The sequence below is a fragment of the Patiria miniata genome, unplaced genomic scaffold (genome assembly GCF_015706575.1).
Source record: "Patiria miniata isolate m_02_andy unplaced genomic scaffold, ASM1570657v1 HiC_scaffold_30, whole genome shotgun sequence".
NCBI classification, from domain to species: domain Eukaryota; kingdom Metazoa; phylum Echinodermata; class Asteroidea; order Valvatida; family Asterinidae; genus Patiria; species Patiria miniata.
Window position 1 is genome coordinate 5,284,086 of NW_024037070.1, and position 24,881 is coordinate 5,308,966.

At 42.5% G+C, this 24,881-nt stretch overlaps 1 protein-coding gene across 1 annotated transcript in view; it reads right to left on the reverse strand.

Annotated features, from left to right (window-relative positions):
• Window positions 1-1,690: 1,690 nt before the first annotated feature.
• Window positions 1,691-24,881, reverse strand: part of LOC119739085 — a 24,107-nt gene continuing 916 nt past the window's right edge. The window contains exons 2-5 of the mRNA XM_038213919.1: window positions 17,854-17,923; window positions 15,942-16,088; window positions 5,348-5,484; window positions 1,691-3,014 (exon numbers count right to left, since the gene is read on the reverse strand). Of these exons, the coding sequence (XP_038069847.1) occupies window positions 2,276-3,014; window positions 5,348-5,484; window positions 15,942-16,088; window positions 17,854-17,923 (1,093 nt within the window). The 3' untranslated portion in view covers window positions 1,691-2,275. The remainder of the gene's footprint in view (window positions 3,015-5,347; window positions 5,485-15,941; window positions 16,089-17,853; window positions 17,924-24,881) is intronic.

A 24,881-nucleotide genomic window follows, 5' to 3' on the forward strand; every position in this document is an offset into this window, starting at 1 on the left:
CATCGTAATCTCAAAGTTTTAATCACTTGTACATCGTGTAAGTCCCATGTTGATTTATTGCAATATGGCTGTTTCATGTCAGGTGCAATTTGGAAGGCCGAGTTCACAACACAGCCATACACTGGCCAGCCGTTCGGGGAACCTGGGAATCTTGTGAACAACTTCATCCCTTAAAAATTCATTAAAAGTCCATTTGTCCGTGAAAAGAATCTTTAAAAGATGTTTCACGGACATTTACATGGGGCTTATATAGGACTAATCCTGTAGGGGTATTTTCACAGATTTTTAATGACCCTGGCCACTGAGGATTATCATTGGCTATACATAGCGGTACGCTGGGTCTATCTCCATGGGTAAACAAACGACTTTCTTAAGGGTGTTTTCACGGACTCCTAATCTGGCTTTATATGTTAAAAAATCCGTGAAAATTTTGTTAACTGTAATTTCAAGGGAAAATGGCTCTTTAACGAATTTTTAAGGGATGAAGATGTTCATAGTGATTAGGAACCTCACTTTTATTCTTAGGGCACTTTCAACCTTAGGGCAACTTTAGAAATACAAACTTTGTGATTGTAAGTTATCATTGGCAAATGTATATCTTCTAGAAATTGAATCTTATATGCTTTTTGTAACACTTGCTTTTGTGAGTTAAAATTGAGATCGGGTGTTTATTATTGTAATCGATTCTTGTGAACAAGTTCATGAGACCAAGCATAACTTGACTCCTTGATTCTTTCTGTTTGTCTTGATTGTCCTTGGCGTCCTTAAATCTAATCATTTGAGCGGACCTCCTTAATGGCGTACCGCTACACTAATAATGCATCAACGTGATAGTATTATCATGCGCAGTAGCGCACCCTTTATTTATGCAACTTAGTTACCAACTTCTGGGATCGGAAGTTTTGGGTTGTGTTTCTTTGACTGGTACCCGGATACCTGTATTTTTTCCATCGGGTGCCCAGTTCCAGTACTACCCGCAGATGCACAGGCATATAAAAGTTTAACATTTTTAGTTAATTTTATTGTTTGTCTTTAAATTTGCATTCAAAAAAATCAGCGAACATCCCTCTGTCTAGTCTTAACCCATTTTATTTTAGTTTTATCATTTATCTTTCTCTGATGTTTAATATTGGCCCGTGCAAAAACAAGTGCGAGTGCACAATAAGCTCTTGCCGCCTTCCATGAAATGATTGGGCATACAAGCCGAGGCCGCCGTCCCATGCAAAAAAACACGCTGAGGTTTTGCACTAGTCCGTTTGCCAAAGAAGCCCCAAAATTGATCAAAAGAAGCCCCCCTAAGTTTCCCATAAAATAGCCTAATTTCCAAAGAGTGTACATGAGTGGTTTCAGTGCGTGGTGACAATGACAACTCTCCGAAGATTGGTAATATCAGATTCCATTCTAGAGATTATCTTGTGAGAATGAAACTGATTGACAACAGTTTCAATTGGTTTAACAGTGGATGTCAGTGCATATTGTTTTTTTGTTATGACAAACAGATGACCGGGATGAAATTCACTTACTTTGAGTGTAGATTTAATCCCTAACGATTTAATCCCTAACCAGTTTAAGTGAAAGGCGTAGCTTGTTGCAATTCAAACTCAACAATTCAAACTCAACATCACATTTTCTAATTGAGGTCGTCCTTGTGCGTCAAGACATTGCGCACGTACACATTTTCAACTAGTTACAGCGCCCTCTGTTTCAACTTCCATGTATTGTGTTTAATTGCTTATTGTTGGATTGCTTATAAGTTAAATGAGGCTTAAAGGTTTGCATGGAGACATGATCAATGAATGGGAGGTTTGCAGTAACACCATGTGAATGATATCTCTTTGTGAGTTGTGTGGTTCTGAGAAGCAGTTGGTTGAATTCCGAGTGACTTAAGAGTTAATTGTTGAGAACACTTCAACTAAAAGACAAAGTTTCTTTTCTTATTTTATATTTTGGACAGAGGTGTGTTATAAAACATATGGACTGGCATAATTCGGTCGCTAGTGCACATCTATGCCCCCTTCGGGCCTGTGAGTCCTCTTCTGGTCAGTCACTCACAGTCCCTCGGGGCACATAGACGTGCACTGGTGACTTCATTGCCAGGCTATATGTGTATACTATTGTTCAACGTCAACTATTTGTATGTGTATACATGTACACATCCTTTGGTGATGTTACACAGCATTGTGCCCAAGTGTGGCACAAGAGCAGATACCAGTCTTACAGTAACCGTTCAGTTACAACGAGTTACATCATTGCTTCATAAATAAATGGTAACACTCTATGGTAACACTCTATGTAAAATGATACAAAATAAAACTTTAAAACCAATTAAATGTCTCATAAGAGCACTCAAACCAGCATGCTCAGTTGAAGAAATGCGAGCAAAAAAATGCAAACTAATAAACAAAAACAACACAAAACAAAACAAAAACAAAAACAAACCCCAAAACATGAAGTCCAACTTACCTAAAATTGGTGGAGGAGGGGGAGGTAAAGGAGGTAGCTCATTGATCCGTGTTGGTGCGAAGCCAAGAAACATGTTAGCTGTCACCTGGTTGCTATTCACAAATGCTGTAGTTTCAGGGCATTTTTCATGACCGTTCACAAATGCATTCATGTTACTGTTGTGGATATTTTTGCAAGTCACTTCTTTGCTCCTTAAACACTTGCACTCGAACACTGCCGACAGATTTCCTGAGGAACAGCTTGTGATGCCATTTACTATCATATTTGTCCTCTGTTCAAGATTGTTTGTGGGATGTGTATCATATCCATTTTGAATTTCACCATTTGTTTCTGGTGGATCAACTATTAAAGAGTGTCCATTTGTCAATCCAGAGCTACTGTTGTTGTGAAGTACCCAATTGTTGCCAATAATAAGCGAGTGACGATCTGATTTAATTAATGGTGGCAGCAGCTCATCATAACTCTGGTCACCAGTATCCAGTGTGACCGTGCTGGACTGATCAAGGTGGGAGGAAGATTCTGTATCCACTGAAGTTGAAATACCACTGAAACTGTGAATAAAGAGATTATTCAGATTGAATCATGCATTTTGCAACATTTTAAATAAAAGTAGTGTTAACACAAAGGCCTAGCAACCAGGCCTGTCGCCTGGGGGGGGGGGGGGGGGGGGGCTGGGCCCCGCTGATGCACAACTGGCCCCCCTATTGGCAAAAACCATAAGCATATAAAAAACTATATCTAAGTGTGTTTTTCTTTGTACTGTGCCCCCCCCCCATGCCCGGAGCTTGCGATGGTGCTGCCCGCAACCGTGATTGTTCCCATGACAAGCATTATTGCACAATGAGTCGAACTGCTTAACATCAGCAACAACCAACCTGCTTGCAGATTTGAAAACCCAAATAAATATTTTGATGTTTCCTGAAGACATCCCACTATACCAAACTACACTACAGAATGATAAAACAGATTGAATGACTGCCCGATAAAACAAATATATAATATCACTATGAACATTAAATGACTTTATGCCCTTAAGAAAATACAGACGTTGGTTACACTTAGCGATGACTTTTACAGTATTGCACTTCCAATTCAGTTTATTATCAATGTGGACATCCAGGTATTTGTAGTCAGAAACAATGTCAACAGCAACATTCGTGATATGTAAAGACTCATGATCGCTCCTCTTTTTCCTAAAATCAAATACCATTTCCTTACATTTAGCAGCATTGAGGGTGAGATAGTTATCATTGCACCATGAAACAAAATTATTCACATTGTCCCTGTATCCACTGACATCATTGTTTGAAATCAATCCAACAAGGTAAGTATCATCTGCATACTTTACAGTAAAACAAGAAGATGGATCTGTACAAATAAAATCATTTGAATTAAGATTAAACACAATGTTGGTGACAGAGCATTTCCTTGCAGGGTACCAGTATTGCACATGTTAATTTCAGATAAAATATTATTTTATCATACTCGCTGCTGTTGTTAAGTCAGAAAATCCATAATCCATAACTCCCAAGAACTTGGTCTGTCCCGGCGGAATTTTCATTCCCCATATGTGACAGGGCCAGTCCTCTCCGAACGACTCATTCTAAGAAATAATCTCACAAGACGAAACTGTAACTCTGCTAATAACTCTTTAATCAAATCTTCTCTTAATCGATAAAAGGTAGCAAAAAAATGACGAATAATACGAGTGTATTATAAGCACGTCCTCCCCGACCTGCTGCTAAGAGAAAAGAGGACGCTCACAAGGCATACATGCCGCCGGCACTATGGGTAGGACACGAGGGGGCACTATTGTGCAAACTCTTGGTTGGTATAGGGAGTATGCATCCATTAGATTGCTCTACAGGTAAGTTGAGTAAAGTAGACTGGACATTTTGCGACGAAGGGGTGCTCTTTCTTCATAAAATTGGTTTCAAATAACTGAAAGACATCAGTAAACATGAGAGGGAAACTTGGCATGATCCAGTTCGCGCCAGGATTATTTTGACATTGACCAACCCAGGTACAGGATTGTTTTTCACGAACCTTGATGCCAGACTGGTTCAGGCCATCATCTGGGGGTAGCACACTCTGATATTTCCAGCCTCGCTCACTGCGAGCAGGTCGCAGACACATATTTCTGGCCTCGCTCATTGCGTGTTTATCCCTCATCCGTTCCAAATACCGCAAAACCTTTGCGTGCATACATGAACTGGTTAAGTTAATTTAATAGTCGGACCTAAACTCACTCTTAAGTTATATTTTCATGTGCTTCAAGTGCCAAGTCAATAGAAACTGGTTTCGTTTTCTCCTATTTTGTCGTGTTGCACCAGTATCAGCAAAAAGGAACAGGAGAGGGGTGATGGCCAAGCCCCCTCCGCGTTTTGTGCACCACTCTTAAGTTAATTAGTCTGATCCAAAAATCACTCTGAAGTTATATTTCCATTATCTACGAGTGCCAAGCTATCAAATGACTGGTTTCATTCCTGTTCTAAAAATTTCGATTAAATGTAAAATTGGGCCCATCAACATTAACGTTGCAAATTCATAATCATCAAAACCTCAGTGCTGAATACAAAGCTGCCATTTTTTTGTTGGCATGGATGCTACATCACGCACTGCATTGTTTTTTTTTTTCAGATGATGTCACCATGAAGATCAGCCGATAAGCGCTCCGGTCTTGTTGCTCTACTCATTAGCTGCGGTCGCGAATCCAGCTGTTTTACAACCGTACTAACAGACATGGAACCTTTGTAGTTGAGGGAGTTGTAACTCCTTCTGCTCCTTGCTGTATGGTGTAACTGTGTGGGTTAACTTGTGATGAACACTCAATATCATGCGTTTACTATTGGACTACCAACATGCATAACAGAAAAGTAAATACCTTGCATCAGATGAAGGCCTGATTTGAGAACACATTGTCTCAATCACTCTTGCTTTTTGCTGAAGCTGTATCAAGGCTTTCGTGGCATCACCTCTTTCATCTATATTGTTGATAACTAAAGATAGTCTTTCTAACTCCTGTCAAATAGATTAAACATATTTTCAAAAATAAACAGATATGCAAACACTTATGTCAAGTCAATCTTCAAATTTCAGATCACAACAATCTAAAAAAATATATAAACGTAGCCAAGAACTTAAAAAGTGGTTGCACTTTCAGCAATAATTGCATCAGGAAGGATCTAATCTCTTTTCAAGCTAGGATTGCTGAATGAAAAAAGAAATATGATTTTTGATCTAAAGGTACAAAGGATCATTTGCTTTTGTGTTTTTTCCTTGCAAGCAGTAAAATTGCTGAAAATCATTAGGACGGTGCACAACAACTAACCTGGGCCCAATGTCATAGTGCTGCTTAACAGTTTAGTAGAAAAGGTTTGCTTATAAACTGTAGCCGAAAATGATACTTTTGCTTAAGCACTATTTCATGGTGTGGACTTGCTAATGGTTGCGCGCGCATGGAGATTTATATTATAACATCACTGATTTAAACAATTTTTTATCCGGGGTGAAGAATGTTTTTGCTGTGCTTACTGCTTTAATACAGTCTCTATGATATAGATGGAGGCTATGTTAGCACAAAATCGGTTAAAGTAGCGCAACAAAATTAGGACCTGCTCATGGTTAAGCCCAACAAACACATATGAAAATTTGTTGGGGTCTCCTAAACTGGATTCCGTTGCTAACCCGTGTCAAATTGTGCCAGAAGGCATCTTATTTTGAAACAACATTCAATGGTGTTTTCTTTAATTTTACAGGCCACATAGTCGCTCCAGTTCCAGGAAAAACACAGACATTTCTTGTTAGGTGAGCGGTAATGTTGTGCATTGGGTCGGTTGACCAGGCCAAACCAACCCAGATACGTACCAAATCTGAGCCAAAACTGATCCGAGTTAACTCCCCTAACCGGACTTGACCCAACCTGACAAAAATCATGCAAAAACCAACCCAAATGGATCTGAAACAAAACTGACCCCCCAAAAATTGAATATCTGTCTTGGGCAACTGCGTCTTCTTTTTGTGCTTCGCATCGGAAGAAAATCATCGATCCTCAGTAAAGAATCATACCGTACAGTCAAGACTCCTATAATTATAGACTGTGCGAATAGACCGCAAATCGCATGCAAACACATTCGCGCTGTGGGTTGACAATCGTACCGGGCACAATAACCCTGCAATTACATTGGACTGCGTAAATTTTGATGAAGGCATCCAAGATGTGACCACGCTCATGGGTTGGCGATTCAATATCCTGGGAAAGAATGTGTGATTTCAGTATTAGAGTCATTGAATCACCTTTGTGTTGATTGCTTAGAGATTGTCACAGTGAATGTTTAGGTTACCACAAATCACAAGTGGTGCAAGTCTGGCGATATTATTATTATTATTATTATTATTATTATTTATTCGGCATTAACAGCACATACAAATAACAAACATTCACAAAATATAAAAAACAAAAACCAAGATAACAAAAACGAAAGCCAGGGGCATATGCCTGGAATTAAAAAAGTTTACCTAAAAACTGTGGCCAGAAGGCCTTCAATTCCAATACCTCTGGCTACACAAAGAAATATATAAATCTATAAAAATCTATAAAATTGTATTAACAATAAACAAATATATTAAAAATGGCAGAGGTGTAAATGCTAAAACATTAACGTCCCAGTTAAACAAAAAAAATAGATATGATTATCCCAAAATTAACATCAAAATACTACAATGAGAAAATAAGATAAAAAAAACAAAAATTTATAGTTCAAAGACCCAATTATTGTGCATGTCCACATTAAACATTAAAAAGTTAATAAGTTTCAATGCACGCAATTTAAAAACAAATATTAAAAAAATGAGCAAAAAAATTAAACAAAACATGAGAAAAATGCCAAACCCCCCAGTAAAAAAAAGTTTCGTTGCAAGTTAAAAGACGTAAAGTTACCCTGAAAAAAAAAACAGTTGAGAATTAGCAAAAGAACAACAAGCATGACAGGCTCTTTCATGATCATCAAACAACAGTGTGACCTCATCCAGAAATGCTGAAAATGTCAATTGACCAAAAAGTGATTGATAAATGATGAAAAACACAAGGCGGGTACTTTTGGAGGTCATGGTTACTGACCAAACTTCAAAACTCTGGTAATCAAAGTGTTGACTGAAATGTCCAATTCCTTCCCCCAAAAAATACGCCAGCTCAACCTCCTTCAGGCGTGGATCCAGAGGGGGTTGGGGGGGGGGGTCCAAAAACCCAGCTCTGTCACAATTTTTTTTTCCCCTAGAATTCCTGGTAAAAAAAATGCGTAGCCCCGGCCGCCCCCCCCCCCCACCCAAAATTTTCGCCTTTGCACAAAGTATGGACAGAGCCAGCTTGGTTAGAGGTTATATGTTCTCTTTTCTGTGGTTATATGTTCTCTATTCGGAGGCCAAATGACCGGCAAAAAAAAAAACTAAGCCGGACAACTTCCCCCACAGGACTCATGATAATCTCCCCAGAGAGGAGCGCCTGGCTCTCAACTCCTTGCGCTCTCGCACCGACATCATCATCAAACCAGCAGATAAAGGTTCAGCTGTGGTCATCATGGATCGTCAGCAGTACATTGATGAGGCCCACCGCCAGTTGGATAATCGCACTAACTATACCCGCCTTGACTCTGACCCCACAGGCACATTCTGTAGAGATATACAACAGGTACTTGACGATATGCGATCACGTGACCAGTTGTCCAAGAAAGCTCATAAATTTCTTTCTCCCTGTGATTGTAGGACTGCCAGATTTTACCTTCTACCCAAGATTCACAAGGCTGGCAACCCCGGTAGACCCATCATCTCCGGTAATGGCTCACCCACGGAACGCATCTCCCTGTTCATTGACAGTTTTCTCAAACCCCTTGTCCCACAGATTTCGTCATACGTTCACGACACCCCAGACTTCCTACGCAAGCTTGAAGGAATCAAGGACCAGATTCCCAGCACAGCCATCATTGGGACTTTCGACGTTTCATCTCTGTACACCAACATCCCACATGAGGAGGGTGTTCGTGCTTGCTCCTTGGCTCTGGCCAAGGCAGGACACACGACTCTCCCCCATCAGTGATGTTGGCACCCTCATGAGACTTATACTAACGAAGAACAATTTTTCCTTCCTTGGTGAACACTATCTACAGGTACACGGCACTGCAATGGGCACTCGCATGGCCCCCTCCATGGCTTGCCTCTTCATGGGTGACCTCGAAGAACGCATTCTTGCCTCGGCCCCATGTCGCCCTTGGATCTGGTGGAGATATATTGATGATGTTTTTTTTCATCTGGACCAGTGATGAGGACAGTCTCTTGACCTTCACTAACCACATCAATTCCTTCCACAGAACCATCAAATTCACATCGGAGTTCTCGGCTCACCAAACCCCACTTTCTGGATGTCACCGTCCGCAAGCAAGGCAACTCACTAACCACTGACCTGTATTCCAAACCCACAGACACCCACCAGTACCTCCACTCCTCCAGCTGTCACCCCAGGCACTGCAAAACTGGCATAGCGTTTAGCCAGGCACTCAGACTCAGAAGAATTTGTTCTAATGATTCCGATTTCTCCCGCCATACACAGATACTGAGGAACAACTTGGTGGCCAGGGGTCACAGCTCTCGCCAAGTTCATCGTGCCATTGCCAGAGCTAAAGCTATCCCCAGAAGTCTAGCTCACACGGGAAAGGCCCCTGATGCCATGGCCAAACCCATGATTCCCTTGGTTACCACGTTTCACCCCAATCTCCCTCCCCTTCGCAAAATCACTAACGACAATCGTCATATCCTCCATACTTCAGATCGCCTTGCCCGCGCCATCCTCAACGGCCCCACATTGGCTTACAGGCGTCCTCGAAATCTACGGGACTTGATTGTTCGAGCTGAAGTCCCATCCTTAGATGCATCCCCTCCCACCCAGCATGGTACTTTCAAGTGCAGTTCCAGATGTGTTGTCTGCCAGATTCATATCCAGGAGTCTGACTCCTTTTCTGGCCACTCTTCTGTCACTACCCACAGAACCATTGGTAACATCACTTGTAACACCTCTAATGTCATATATCTCATTTCTTGCAGGGTCTGTGGAGTGCAGTATGTAGGTGAGACTAAGAATACACTCAAGAAGCGTCTCTATGCCCACCGGTCAACGGTCAACACCAAGAAACTAGACACCCCTGTTGGTCATCACTTCAACCTGCCTAACCACTCCATATCTGATATGATTTTGCAGGGCATTGAATCTCTTGGCCATCGCAAGGACTCAGTTCGCCGCAGCAGAGAGAAAGTGTGGATGAATCGTCTTCGAACTATTCAACCACATGGTCTCAACATCCAACTTGGAAATGATTAATCCTTTTCTTCCTCCATTGTCTTCTGTTACAGATAATCCACCTGGTCTTCCTTGTTTGTTTTTACCCATCTTTCATCCCTTTCCACCTCCATACTGTTTCCCCCCCCCCCCCCCCCGCATCATCCCCTTCACTCTCACACTCTTTTGTCCGTTCCCACTCCCTGTGACCTTTGATCCTTCCCCTTTCTGGTCCCTCCCCTGTTTATACCAGACCCCTTGTGGTTTGCCATCTCCCTTTGTTTCTTGTTCTCTCATCAACCCTCCCCTGCATCTTCCACACCTTTCCCACCTAATCCTCCCTGTGTTTCATTTCTTTCAGCCCTGCATGTTTGTGTGCACCCCCATGTTAATGTATGTACCTCTGTCATTTCTGTTTTAGCCTCTGAAGAAGAACTTGCTAAATTCGCAACGTCAGGCCACATTAATTTTTAGATTTAAAAAAAAAAACTGTGTGCATTTCTTATTTTTTGCTGATGAAAGCCCCCCCCCCCCGAAAATTCCTGGATCCGCCCCGTCCTTGCTTGCATGCTATGGGTACGTGTTTGAAATCATAACCACAAGGAGGTAAATCAGCTATATGGTTGCTTCATCACATTTAGCTCACCATGTTTTCGCAAATATCCACGATGTCGAAAGTTGTTTTCCAAGACAAAGTCCTGAAAGTTCCCCCAACAAAAGTATGGATGAGGTCAAAGACTGAATACTTACCTGTAGAGCAATCTATGCATATTTCCTTAGACCAGCAGGTATTTACGCTAAGAGTTTACACAATAGCGCCCTCTGGTGTCCCACCCAAAGCCCCACACTCTTTCTCTTTTCTCGAGCACTAAGTCGGAGCACCCATGACTCATCGAGAATAGTGGGGTAGAAGGAGGGGGGATGCTTTACAGGTAAGTATTTGTTCGTAGACCCCATCCACACTGCTATGGGGGGGGGGGGGGGGGGAGTCTACTTCACTCAACTTACCTGTAGAGCAATCTACTTATGCACAGACTCGAACTGGGTATTAGGCGGTGGGTTATGTGAGATGCTATTGTATAATTACAGAGGCACAGGACATGAGGCGTAACCCAGGGTGGGCCTTGCTGCTACACATGTGGGTGGGGCAAGCAGGCCCAGAGGCCCTGCGCGTTAAGGTCGTTAACCGCCCAGTGGTCTGAAGATATTAAATGAGTCCTGGACCCCACCACAGGGGATTGCGCCGTGTTGAACAACAGCTAGCCGGTACATAATATAAGTGCGCCGTGGGGTAAAAAAGATCATAAAAGGCAAAGCAAAGCATTACGACATAATACATATCTACCCACTATCATAATAGGGTTCAAATAAGGAATCAGAGTAAGGAGTAAGGAAACTCACCTATTCTAGGGAGGTCCCTGGCTGGAGAACGTGATGAGGTTCGGCTGGCTGCCCTCAGCACTGCTTTTGATGTCCAGGACAAAGACATCAGGAGGCGAAAAGGAGATCTCGATAGTGTGGACACCACGTTGAAGAGGTCCCATGTAGGCACGGGGGGGGGGGGGGGGGGGGGGGCATGAAACAAACATCCCCTGACTAGCTGGCTGAGAGCTTGATCTCTGACACAGAAGTTCAGTCCGGGAAGCCTTCATGAATAGCCGCTATGGACCGAACGGCACTTTTTAATTGTGGCCGAAGCGAGGTAACTTTCAAACAAGTACACCAGGAAATCTGCAACCTCCCCAACATAAGTACGGGGGGGGGGGGGGGGGGGGGGGGGGGGGATGCAGAGATCGGCTTCTACACAACTGTCGTAAAAATTGGCTGTCGTAAATTGTTCTGATTGATGCTCTTCAACAGTAGGCTGCAATAGCCGCAGCTTGTTGAGAATAGCCTGCCATGCGGAGGGATTGCATGACAGCACAGCACATCAGGTGAAGTTCCTGCGGAGCCAGTTGAAGAAAACCCGAGCTGGGCTACAACAAAATGTTTGCGCTCCATGGAAGTACCACTGCTAGTGAACCAGGAGTCTGGTTAACCTTGGGAACCACGGTTGGCGGGCCAGAAGGGAGCTATGAGGAGGACTTTGCAGTACTCCTGCTCAAGTTTGGCCAGTACCCGAGGGAAAGCAGTCCGTCCCACAGTATCGTCAATGCATCCGTCTGCCAGTCGCTGAGGTCGGAGAACCTTGCACAATAGACTGGTAATTGGTGATTGATCGAAGAAGCGAACAGGATCGAGGAGATGCGGTTGGTCGATCAGCAGGAAGAGTGATTGAGCGAGCGCAGCATTGTGGATGCATCAGAGCGACATGACATTGTGGCACATACACAGTTGGGCAGACCGCGTGCCCACTTGGTGGTTGATGCAGGCATGCAACTGCGAATTTAGGGGAAAAAAAGAGGAAATTCCAACCACACAAGACTTTCTACAGTGGTTTTCAATTTGTAATGGCATTCATGTGAATTAAAAAAGAGGAAATTAGCGGATCTAAGGAAAAGTTGCATGCATGATATGTTGCATGCATGATATGTTGCTGAAATGAATAAATCAATTAAGAAAGTCATTAACAAACGAAAGCATGTCCCACGAAAATATACCGAGCGGTAAAAAGTACGGCAGGCCGGCCGACCATGCGTGAGTGAAAGCTGTCTTTGACATAGACAACCGGCTGTGATACTGCTAGCTGCATGCCATGCTGCATGCATTCCCCATGGACCACACCATTAGTAGTAATAAAGGGGTGTACTTTCTTGGGAACAATAATTACCAATATTTTAGCTGTTTAAAAAAAAGAAAAAAGACAACTAATAATTTCAAGGAGTTTAAAACATTTCTTTATTCGATAATCACTTGTGCAACGTCACAATATATATTTTTTTTTTGAAATGTATTCAAGAAACGATGTACAACTCAGAACAGGGGATAAATCACCCCTTACGAAATTAATGGATTCGTCCACAAAAATGTCAGCATCGTTATGACTGTTTTCGAAGAAAGTTACGATCGAAACTTGAATTTTTGACGTTACTACTCATTAGTAATCACAACAGTTTGGTAAGTTTTGCTGTAAAAAGGGACCTTTTTATTCTTAGGACAAAACAAATCAGCATCTGTTGCCACAAAGCAAGAAATTGTAGCGCTCCAGTTAGACGACAAAAATGGTGGGTTGCATACTCTCTCAAGTGCTGTGGGAAAATGTCATTCGCCGGCACAGGCTGCCAGGCCATGCGCTAACTTTTAAGGCCGGGGACGTACGGGCCAGCCGGCAGCAATTCCTGGTGTTTATTTCTCATCATCAATTTCCATATTTGTTTGTAAGAGTATCGACTGTAAATGATTTGATATAACTTTTGTGGCCCTTTTTATAGCTTCTGTAGTGTAAATGGAACTGAATCAGAGCATTTTGACTAGAATTTGGAGGTCTTTCAACATGAAAACGCTGCGGTCGGTGCGGCTTATACGCTGGTGCGACTTATACGCCGACTTCAAATTAATTTGCAGATTTTGCGTGCTGCGGCTTATACGCCGCGCGGCTTATATTCTGAAAATTACGGTAAATAAGTTGAACACAATATGGAGATAGTTGCGGTGACTTCTGCTGTGAATTTCTTTGTTGATTTGTGTCTGTTCATCAATTACGAAACGGCCACAATTAAGTATGGACTAGCCTATAATTTACAAGATAAAAGCGGACAGAATAAAGTACATGTACATTATTCTAAGGCTTTGTAGAAGAACGAATTATGGCACCGTTTCCTCAGAGGACAGAACACATTATTTGTCACGCCGCTCTCAAGCGGATGGAACAAAGTATCTATAAGATTTCCCTGTCTCATGTTTATTCATATGACCTATCATTTCTGCAACAATAGCACCTGGTAGATCTGGATACGCCCGTGTGTGCACAGCCGTGCGGTTCACGAACTTTCTAGTAATCGACAACGCCAGACTCCCATAAGAACGGTTAGGACCAAACAGTAAGACGCCTTAGACTTCAGTGGTTTGCGGCGGGAGATAACAAAAGACGGTTTGTTTTTACTCTGTGCAGTCTTGGCCATGGGTTGGTGTTGGTGATCTTGTAAATGATCTTCCTTGAATTCCCACGCAAAAAGGTCTGTGCCCGTGAGAGGGATGGTCTCGAATCCTTTGCGGGCACCTGGCAATGGGAGAAAGGTCGAGGTCATCAGGGTCACCACTCGTGTAAACTGATCGAGCACCAAGCGAAGAGAGTGGTCTAGGCACTTAAGAGCAGCAGCAGTCAACTTGTCCGCCAGAACTGCCAAGTCATCCTCACAACCCAAGGCTAAATACTCTGTGAGGAGGAGTATAAAGAGGAGGCCAAATGCATGCCATGGCAGGAGGCCGAGTCCACTTTTTTTATAGTGTTCTCAAGCTTGCCACAAGTCCTATTTGTACAGGTCCCTTCATTCTCAGCAAGCTTGTTTTTCCCTGCGTAGGAGATGACAGGTGTGGTGACATTTGTTTCGTAATCTGCTGAGGAGAAATGAAAATAATCATATTCTCACTTGGAAAATGGTTGCCATTTGTCACAAGACATAATCTTGTGCATGCGATCCGCACACACCTGATTCAAAGGAGCATCGCGAACACCTTGTTGTTGTGCGTTGTTGAACCTGTCCTGATCTTGACGGATTTATGTTCATGCAGGCTGGGGGCTTCATCAGCGGAGGATAGCTTTAATACCCGAATCATGTCCCTTTGCACCAAAAGAGTTCTGATTCTGCAATGAACAGCTGCAGCATGTGGGCCACTTCCTCAGCGTAATCAGATGAACCACACGAATGGGAGGGCCAAACTGACTCCGGAGAACATGAGCCGTCTGGCACGCTTGGAGGGGCAAGCTGCACAGGGCCACGGGTCGTTGGCTGAGCAACATCCTCGGAGACAATAAACATAGATGGGTGTAAGCTCAGTGCAGGCGGAGATTCCGGAGCATGGCTTACCGTGCGCGATATGTCCCTTTTGTCCCCGAGCCACCCAACCGTGACCAATGACTGAGGGCATCGCAGCATGGCTGGCCAGGGGCCACCAAGGGTACCCGCCTGGTGGGTGGCAGACAGGGTCGACAATAAAGTCAAAATCCATTGAAAGGCTTGCAAAATATCAGCTGTATAGACTGAGTCCTCATCCTTGTAGCGTTTGTCTTGGTGGGGTCAGTTCAATGAGTCATGCAAGCTTGAAGAAGAACCGTTTGATCTTTGACCCGTCTATTCTTCATCTTCTTTCAAAAAGTGGCCCCGGGGTAAATCCGATGAAAATTCGGATAACGCTGGGCCAACATGAGCCCGGCCGACAGCACCTCAAGCCCTGAGCAATGCTGACCGGTCAGGTAGCCCGTACAAAAGTTCCGGCACCCCGTGGTGTTCATCACAGTGATGGGAGGACACCGGGATTCATGCCCCTGAACCGTGGAGGCTAGTCCCCACGGGCCTGCCCCGTATTCGGGGAAGGCATGGAGGGTGTAATGAAGCCCGTTCCAGAGCCATGTTTATACCGAGGACCCTCCTTAAGTTTGGTTCCGGCACAGGGGTTAAATTTTTGCTCAGTAACCTTGCTGAACCGAACCTTTCAATTGGTTGTTCCGTTTGTGCTGGCCGGAGACAGTTTCATGTCCCCTTCTCGGTCAACGGAACTGCCAGCGCCGGCAGCCAACTGTTGATGTGGGTGCCGGACAGTGGCGTAGCCACGGGGGGGGGGGGGGCAACAGCCCCCCATGAAACCTTGTCGCCCCCCCCCCAAGTCGCCCCCCCCCTGAGATTTTGAGTTTCTAAAAAAATTATCATTGATCTACATGACGCCCCCCATGAAATGTTCCAGCCCCCCCAGCGCCCCTTCACTGAAAAATTCCTGGCTACGCCACTGGTGCCGGATGGGAGACCGCTGACATGGTAATGGTTCCACGCTTCCAGAAGTGACTCCCTGGGTGAAGTTCCATTCCCCTAGTAGTGACAGCACCAGCTCTCTCCAAACTTTCATTATATAGCTATTCCATAATATAGCTAGAGGGGTGTTTTGAAAAACATGAAGTAATATTGTTGGACAAAATCATTGGAAATTTATAATTTTTGAAGTTTTTTGACTTTGATAGGAAACCTGCAAAACTGGTATTAGGTATTTGACTTTTTCTCACCTCCTGAAAGTGCCTCATGGCTTGGTAAAAACTCTCTCTGGTTGGCTGACTCTCTTCTGATGCTGACATAGAAGTTTTGTTGATTGTATCATCTGTTCCAAAGATTGCCACAGAGTCTCTTCTGTCTCCACAGGCAAAACGGATTGCCTGATTTAATAGAAATAAAGTTTTATTTACAATTTAGATCCACCTTACATGTACATTGTAAGAGTCCCAAACTATGATTTCTCTATACCAGTTTGTAGGTTTGGATTTTTAAACTTTACACTAGTGTGTGTATACATGTATGTATACATATTCATTCCACTGCACATCACCATTCGTTGGTGAAAAAAAAATGGGGCACTTAGGCCAAAAAAAAAAAGGCTCGGTTTCTGGTATGCGCCATTTGCAGTCATCAGCCGACATTTGAAGCCAAAAAAAAAAACAAAAACAAAACAGGTAAAAAAAAAAAAAAAAACGCGTCGCGTCGCCGCACCACTTTTGGGGCAAGCTCCATACCAGAAACCGGAGACTTTTTTTTTTTGGCCTTATCCACTGTTTCATCATTTAACAAATCTCACTGCCGGTATATCATCACCGTTTTCACGAAGGGACGGAAAGGCAGTCAAAGTAGGTCAACAGAGATTTTCGATTTCACGAAGGGACGGGCATCTTTGTTACATTCTCAGCTGTGCGCGCGTAATCGAACACGCGCGCCCTTCCCTATGGAAAAGCACATTAAACAAGAAGGGCGTAAATGTGGAAAAGTTGGATTTTGTTTACACGAAGGGACGGGCATCTTTGCTAATTAATTTGGCTAATCAACCACTGTTATAATTACTGGGTTCAAATTAAAGTTTACCTATCAAAGAATTACGTCAAGGTTTCCTTATTGCATAAAGTTGTTGCAAAGTAGCAGTTTTGCTGTTTTAAAAACGGGAGAAACTTTTCTTGCGATTATCTCGAAAAACAGTTTTCTTCAAAATCCACATTCCCGTCCCTTCGTGAAACCGGTGACGATATGTCCTCATCAAGCTATTTCTCATAATACTTGAGTTCCTTACTTGGTAATGTTTTTAACCTTTCAGCCTTACTTATTGACAAATATTTCAGTTTCTGATCCTATACACTACAAAATATATACACTGAAATACAAAATACATACACAGAAAGGAGAGATCAAGTTCTGTGAAATGACTTGCAGAATGGCATTTTGGCAATGTCGTGGTTCTGTAAATCTCTTACGTGCGGGTTTTTTTTTTCTAGACACACACATGCTACATGTAGCTCAAACAATTGGGGCTCCTGCAGTGCATGTCCAAATAAAGCTTACACTTTCCATTGGCTGGTGTTGCACACTACTCATGCATCATCATTTAGGTTCATATTGAGCTATGCGGGCACCACCAGATACCTCGAAAATGATATGTCAGTTTGTGCACAGAAACGGGTGTACTTTTGTAGGCCTATACTAGTATTATCCAAGTTTTGACGTCGTCACCGTCATGATTTTTGAAGGTTTTTTTAACAGATATGTTTGTGTCAAATCATGGTAAATTTCAAGAGTAGAAGTATGTAGTTCAAGAGTATGTTCATGGCAAACAATTGCAAATAGTGCTCATTTAAAATAATCAACAAGCAAAATGGCATTAAAAGTTTGAGGTCAGCAATTTGGTCCCAACAATTCCAGGTCGGTCAGGTTACCGTAAACACACCATTTTTTTCCGCCCAATTTAAACACAGCAAGTCAAGACAAAAATTTTAATCCATATTTTTTTCTCATTCTGTTTAGTAACATTTTGGATTTAGATTGGTTGCTTATTTCATTTATTCTTTTTATGTGGCAAGGCATCCACATCCACCAACTGAACTTACATTTCCTACTTCCAACACCACTATATTCTAACCTTCATTTTAATGAGTATATTACCTTGAACCATTCATCTCGATCCTTTTCGATGTCTGCCGCAGATGCACTGCCACTTGGAATGATTCGAAAACTATATCAACACAAAGGAAACTTTGATGAGTCCAGTAGAATAAACATAAGATGACTCATATACAACCAATGATTTATAGAAGTTGAAGTGAGACCAAAGACTACTTGGACAAAAAAGAGCTGTCACATGCACTAAAAAATCACTGACAACCCAAAACTTGTGATAACAGGATTTTTATGGTCACTTAATGTATGAATGCCAACTGCAACTACTTAGTTCAAACTACAACCCGGGGTTAATCAAGAATGTAAGCACCGTCAAATATAAGAATCTTCAATAATCGATCCAATATCGAGTATATTCTATTTATCGATTATCCCATGAATGAGTAAAGTCCATTAAAAAAACCCAAATGATATCAAAGAGATCTTGCATCTGTTATTAATTGTTGTTGTCCCCTGGTACTTTAATACTGTATGGTCGACGATAAGAGGGATTTCTTGTTTGCATGGGGGACGTATTAAGTCATGAACCCCAGACACGCGTCAGCCTCTGGCGACCCTCTGACCCTTAACTTGCATTTAGAAATCAGGATAACTTTCGTGGTAGATTTTTTGACTTAATAAATACAGTGCACTTTCTAGTCACAGTGTTGAAAAAAGAAATTCACTTTACACACCGAGATTAAAAGACGAGGCAAAAACTACCATCATCAGTTGCTTTATATCATTTCAATTAACTTATTCTCAGCAACAACAACAACAAAAATTCTATGACATTTTTGGTATTATGACATTTTATCATTAAATAATCAAATGCTTTATTCTCAGATTTTCTCTGGTTGGTGTCAATTTATTCATAGTAACCTATAGTATTTGCACCGCTGCTTTGTTCGGGCTCCAGAGTCTATAGGTTTAGTCTTAGATATGGGTTGAAAGATTTGTCGCTCCAAACTTAGACGATGAAACCTGTCCTTTCCCCGATATTTCGCCCCAAAGACCACCCATTCCTCACCCAAGCCTCATCTGGCAATGCGGCTGGGCTGCTTGCAGAGCTAGACTTTTCTAGACTTCCGCCAATTTATAACAAATGCTCTCTATAAGACCGTACATAGAATAATTATTTCAAACCGGCGCAGCGTGCCTGAAAAACGAGGTCGATCCGATTGTCACTTCTCATTAACCGATTTAAACAAACCTCGCAATGCGGCTGTGTGCAAATTGACAATATTGTGTCCCACAATGAATACTACGCAAATATGATTTTGACTAGTGCGGATCACTTGTCTGATATCCACCTAAAATTTGGTTTTATCAAAAGAATAACGAGAAAATCAACTCTTTTAGGGGAAACACAACGCGCACGCAAACACATCACCTGTAACATGCGTGCGAATAAATCACAATAAGTGTGTACATATGCTTGATTTGGCTATTTTCCGTACCATGCATTTATCGTCAGGGGGGCCACGTGCACCGATCTCTATTCAGGATCTACGGCACAGGAAACAGCCGTCGCATTTGCAACTCGCGCCCTCGCGCGCTCGACAAACAATTTGCATAAACGCGACGTCACGCTTGAGGTCATCTCTTGTCACATTCAAAATGGCTGCCACCACCAGACGTTTCACGAGTGCATATGGGCTCCAGAAAGATTGAAGAATATCTCGGAAAATGGAACATCATTAGACCTAAGCATCCCAGAAGTGACAGGTGAGACATCATAGAATACAACCATAAGAAAGTAAGAAACTGAGAATGTAAGAAACTGCCCTGAATTTTTATGAAAACTTCGTCCTCAGTAGCGCGCGGTACCACGGTGTGTGGCCAAAGGTTCAGCGCAGCATACCGATGGTCACACTAGTGGGGCTAGGGCCACCGTATGCAATAGAAATATCCTGCCAACATACCTTGCAAACGCATGCTGATTATCTTTCTGTCCGTTGTGATAAACTCAAACTCTATTACCAATTATTCCAACCATACTCTTATTAAATCCATGATTAAAAATCTCGCACTGATGGGTCTCATTCGGGCAATAAGCGACTGAAAGTGCTCAAGATCGTCACTGAAAAGTACTCACATACATGATACAGTACACACAACCACACATCCACGAGATGCACACAAATGACACACCATTGAAAAATATTTTAGTCTGGTCCTAAAGTACTCCACTGCGCACACTGCATTGATGTCTATCAGGTGCTTGACTGCATTCTTATTAGACCTGTCACCAGTCCATCCATTATCGCGACATTTCGCCAGAAGTTTTTGGTCAAAAACGATACTTTACAAGTATTTTTTTTCGTTAGGTAGAAAATGGGAAATTCGTAATGTTTTAGAGGCAAATCGTATTTTCGTTATTTAACAAACAATTCGTAATAATTACGAAAAAATCGTACTAGTTGGCAGCTATGCTTTGGTTTTACCTGGTTAACGCAGGCCTGTCCATCATTTTCTTCTTGCTATTATAAAGACTAATTTTCTTGTGGTTACGCCTTGCCACGCGAGTACACTTCTTGTCCCTTGGCAGCAAGAATGCGCTGCATGACTGTTGATTTATTATGCACAGGCTCCCGATCGCATATGTACGAAAGCCCATTAGCGCCACTGCAAGTATATATGTTACAGATTGTGTAATCGTCGTTATTACGGATTATTTAATTCGTTATTACGGATTACTAATTCGTTATAACGGATTATTTAATTCGTTATTACGGATTATTAATTCGTTATTACGGATTATTAATTCGTTATTACGGATTATTAATTCGTTATTACGGATTATTTAATTCGTTATTACGGATTATTTAATTCGTTATTACGGATTATTAATTCGTTATTACGAATTAGGTCTGATGTTCTCACACGTGGAGAGCACGTGACCAGGGGCCTGTGTATATAGGGCCGCTAGGCGGCGCTATCTTTGTATACAACGTTTGCACTCCTGTGCCATACTTGCCGAGTATGACTCAGAACGTATGAGTAATTCGTAATAACGAATTAATAATCCGTAATAACGAATTAAAATAATCCGTAATAACGAATTAGTAATCCGTATAACGAATTAGTAATCCGTAATAACGAATTAATAATCCGTAATAACGAATTAAATAATCCGTAATAACGAATTAATAATCCGTAATAACGAATTAGTAATCCGTAATAACGAATTAATAATCCGTAATAACGAATTAAATAATCCGCAACATAATACTTGCAGTGGCGCTAATGGGCTTTCGTACATATGAACTAAATGGTGATAATCTAAACTAAATGGTGAATATTCACCCTTCAGGGACCCGGACATTGTAGCTTTAGAACTCATGTCACATGACCAAAAACCATCGGGGCACAATTTATATCCATTGTTTTTTGTGTTTTTATTTTATGCTCGCCTCCACTTCTGCGATCTCCGGGGCTTTTTAAATGCTGGACACAAAGGCAAAGTAGCTCGTATTCAAACCATGGGGCCATGTCCCCTTTTTATGTATCCACTTCGTAGGGTCAACCTCTTTTCTATAGCATCTATTCTGTATCTACATCCTAGGGGTTCAACCCCCTTACCTACAGCATTCGCTGTAAACAACATCATATAGGGGGCAATCCCTTTCTGAACCAGTGCCTGTATCCACAACACATAGGGACCCGTCCCCTGCCATTCCATTGCCTTTATCCACATCATAGGGACCCATCCCTTATATCATCTGTATCAACATCACAGGGACCCATCCCCTTGTATATCATTGCCTATATCCAATGTATACAAATTTACTGATTTATGCTAATTGTCCATTTACAATTCTTGATTGATATGGAAACATTTACGTTACACTTCTTTACCACGTGTTCAAATCCATTTAAAAGTGAACCCGACTCGAAATTTACCACACACACCAATCATAAACCAGTGCAATCGAAAATGCATTATATATTAACCAATACTCTGAGTACTGGTACCAAAAACCAAGTTGTTAACCAAAACCACACAATGAAATTCGATTAAGAATACACCACAAACTTTTCACCAAAATTAAATGAATTTAACTTACTCTGCCACAAAGGCTGAGCTACACGCACCGCCAGGGCACAATCCAATTAATTTGCCACTATTAAAGGCAAATCTCACCATTTAATGTCACCAAGGCACCCCCATTTGCCACCAAGGGAAATCTCACCATTTATCAATGAAAACTCTATTCACTATTCTGACAAGTCTCACTAGTCTCCACATCAGAGGGGCCCGTTCCCTTCTATATCATCCCAGCATCTCAGTCGAGGGCTATCCGCCGACCAACAAACATGTCCCTCTTGTTTTTTTGTAGTTTCTTGTTCGTTTTTTGTTGTTGTTTTTTCTGTCGGGGCCTATCACCGACCAACAAACATTTTTTTTTTCTGTCACGGCCTATCCACAAAAACATGTCTTTTTTTCTCTCTCTCTGTCGGGGCCTAACCATCGACCAACAAACATGTCTCCTTTTTTGTTTCTCTCTGTCGGGGCCTATCCACCAACCAACAAACATGTCACTTTTTGTTTCTCTCTGTCGGGGCCTATCCACCGATCAATGTCGTGTTTTGTTTTGTTTTTGGTTTTTTCCCTCTCTCTGTCCGGGCCTATCCGCCGACCAACAAGCATGTTTTTTTTTGTATTTTCTTTTTCTGTCGGGGCCTATCCACCGACCAATAAACATGTTTTTTTTTCTTTTTTCTCTCTGTCGGGGCCTATCCACCAACCAACAAACATGTCTTTCTTTTTTGTGTCTTGTTTTTTTTATATCAGCCGTGCGGAGCACGCTGATATACTGTGATCGTCCCATTTCTTTCTTTCTTTCTTTCTTCGGGCAAGCAAACGGTCACGTGACCAATATAAAAATGGCCATAACTTCTTAACTATTCAGCCGATTTCAAACAAACTTGGCCAAATTAACCTTGTCACATGCCCTACTAGCCATGTTCGTAAAATCCGGCCACTGGTCATTAAAGGGGCACTAGAGGTCATTTAATGAATATTTACAAAATGCTTTTTTCCCCCAGTCTTGACCCAATTGATGTAAAACTTGGTCAGTTGTATATTTAGACCGAGCCTCACAAAAATTGTTCACAGAATTTGGCCAGTGGTCACCTATTGGTCAGTAGGGTCATTTTATGAAACAAAATTCAAAAACTGTTTTACATTTTAAATCTTGGCAGCCCTGTTCAGTGTATTTTTTTATCTCTAATTCTCAAATTTCATATTCATGACTTATTTGGTTGTCGAGTTATTTCAAGTTTTTCATTTTTCAAACGCATGTAAAAAGCAATATAAAAACATAGGAATTCTGGGAAGGTTTCAAACCACCACGATACTGTGGATTTGTGTGACATACAGTGGCATCTCCAAGGGGGGGCCAGGGGGGGGGCACGTGCCCCCCTGGAAAACCTAGTGCCCCCCCGAGTGCCCCCCCCCCCCCCCATCTGAGATTTGGGTTGGTAAAAAAAGTTCTGCGCGTTGTTAAAATCATTACCTCAAAACTAGCAATTTCTGGAGATATCTTCAGATCGAATTTAGCATCAAATGTGGCACCATTTTGCATCTAGCCCATCCTCCGTATGCGAAAATTTTCCAAAGGGGAGGGGGGCACCCCCTCCCTTAGACTCCTCCCCCAGGACGGCGATCCGTATCCACCTAAGTGCTCCCCCCCCCATCAAATGCTGGTGCCCCCCCTGTGCCCCCAGACTGAAAAGTCTGGTGACGCCACTGGTGACATACAGTGCCACACTCTCCACAGACTTTGCCCATAACCGCAGAAGTGGTGTCTGGATACTGCATTCCTTCGGTCTGTCATAGCATGCAGCTGTGCCACTGTGTAAAGACATGTGTTCAGCCGATACTCATGCCATGGATTAAAAAGTACGGAGGTCAATAAGTAACACTAATGCTGTGATTAATTTTTGAGTGTTTTAAGGATTAATTATACTGGCATTAACTACTGTTTCATGTATTGTCTTGACGGCGCTATTTATGTAATGTTTCGGCAGTCTTAATGTCAAATGTTCATAGTTGTTCCTCTTACATCCTTTTGCCGATCTCGGCCACATTTAGCGATGATCACCTTGTGTCTCAGTGCGAGTTAGTATTCAGACAAAACCGATAAAACGGCAATTTAGGCTGATATCTGTGCTTCGGGAAGCTCATTAGCTCTAGTGTTTCTCTCTGTCGGGGCCTATCCACCGATCTTTTCAGGCCGCCTTCACATCAGAGGGGCCATCCACCTCTATATCATAGCCTTTTTCACATCAGAGGGCCCATCCACCTCTATATCATAGCCTTTTTCACATCAGAGGGGCCGATCCACCTCTATATCATAGCCTTTTTCACATCAGAGGGGCCGATCCACCTCTATATCATAGCACTTTTTCACATCAGAGGGGCCCATCCAACCTATATATCATAGCCTTTTTCACATCAGAGGGGGCCCATCCACCTCTATATCATAGCCTTTTTCACATCAGAGGGGCCCATCCACCTCTATATCATAGCCTTTTTCACATCAGAGGGGCCCATCCACCTCTATATCATAGCCTTTTTTCACATCAGAGGGGCCCATCCACCTCTATATCATAGCCTTTTTCACATCAGAGGGCCCATCCACCTCTATATCATAGCCTTTTTCACATCAGAGGGCCCATCCACCTCTATATCATAGCCTTTTTCACATCAGAGGGGCCCATCCACCTCTATATCATAGCCTTTTTCACATCAGAGGGGCCCATCCACCTCTATATCATAGCCTTTTTCACATCAGAGGGGCCAATCCACCTCTATATCATAGCCTTTTTCACATCAGAGGGGCCCATCCACCTCTATATCATAGCCTGTTCACATCAGAGGGGCCCATCCACCTCTACAGCCTGTCCCCCCCCCCCCCCCCCCAAAAAAAATGCTGCAAGCAGAAACGGGCTCTGTGTCCTTGGAATATTGAAAAATGTTTCATGATGCTTATATTATGTTAAACCTGCGATATTCAGCTTTCAAA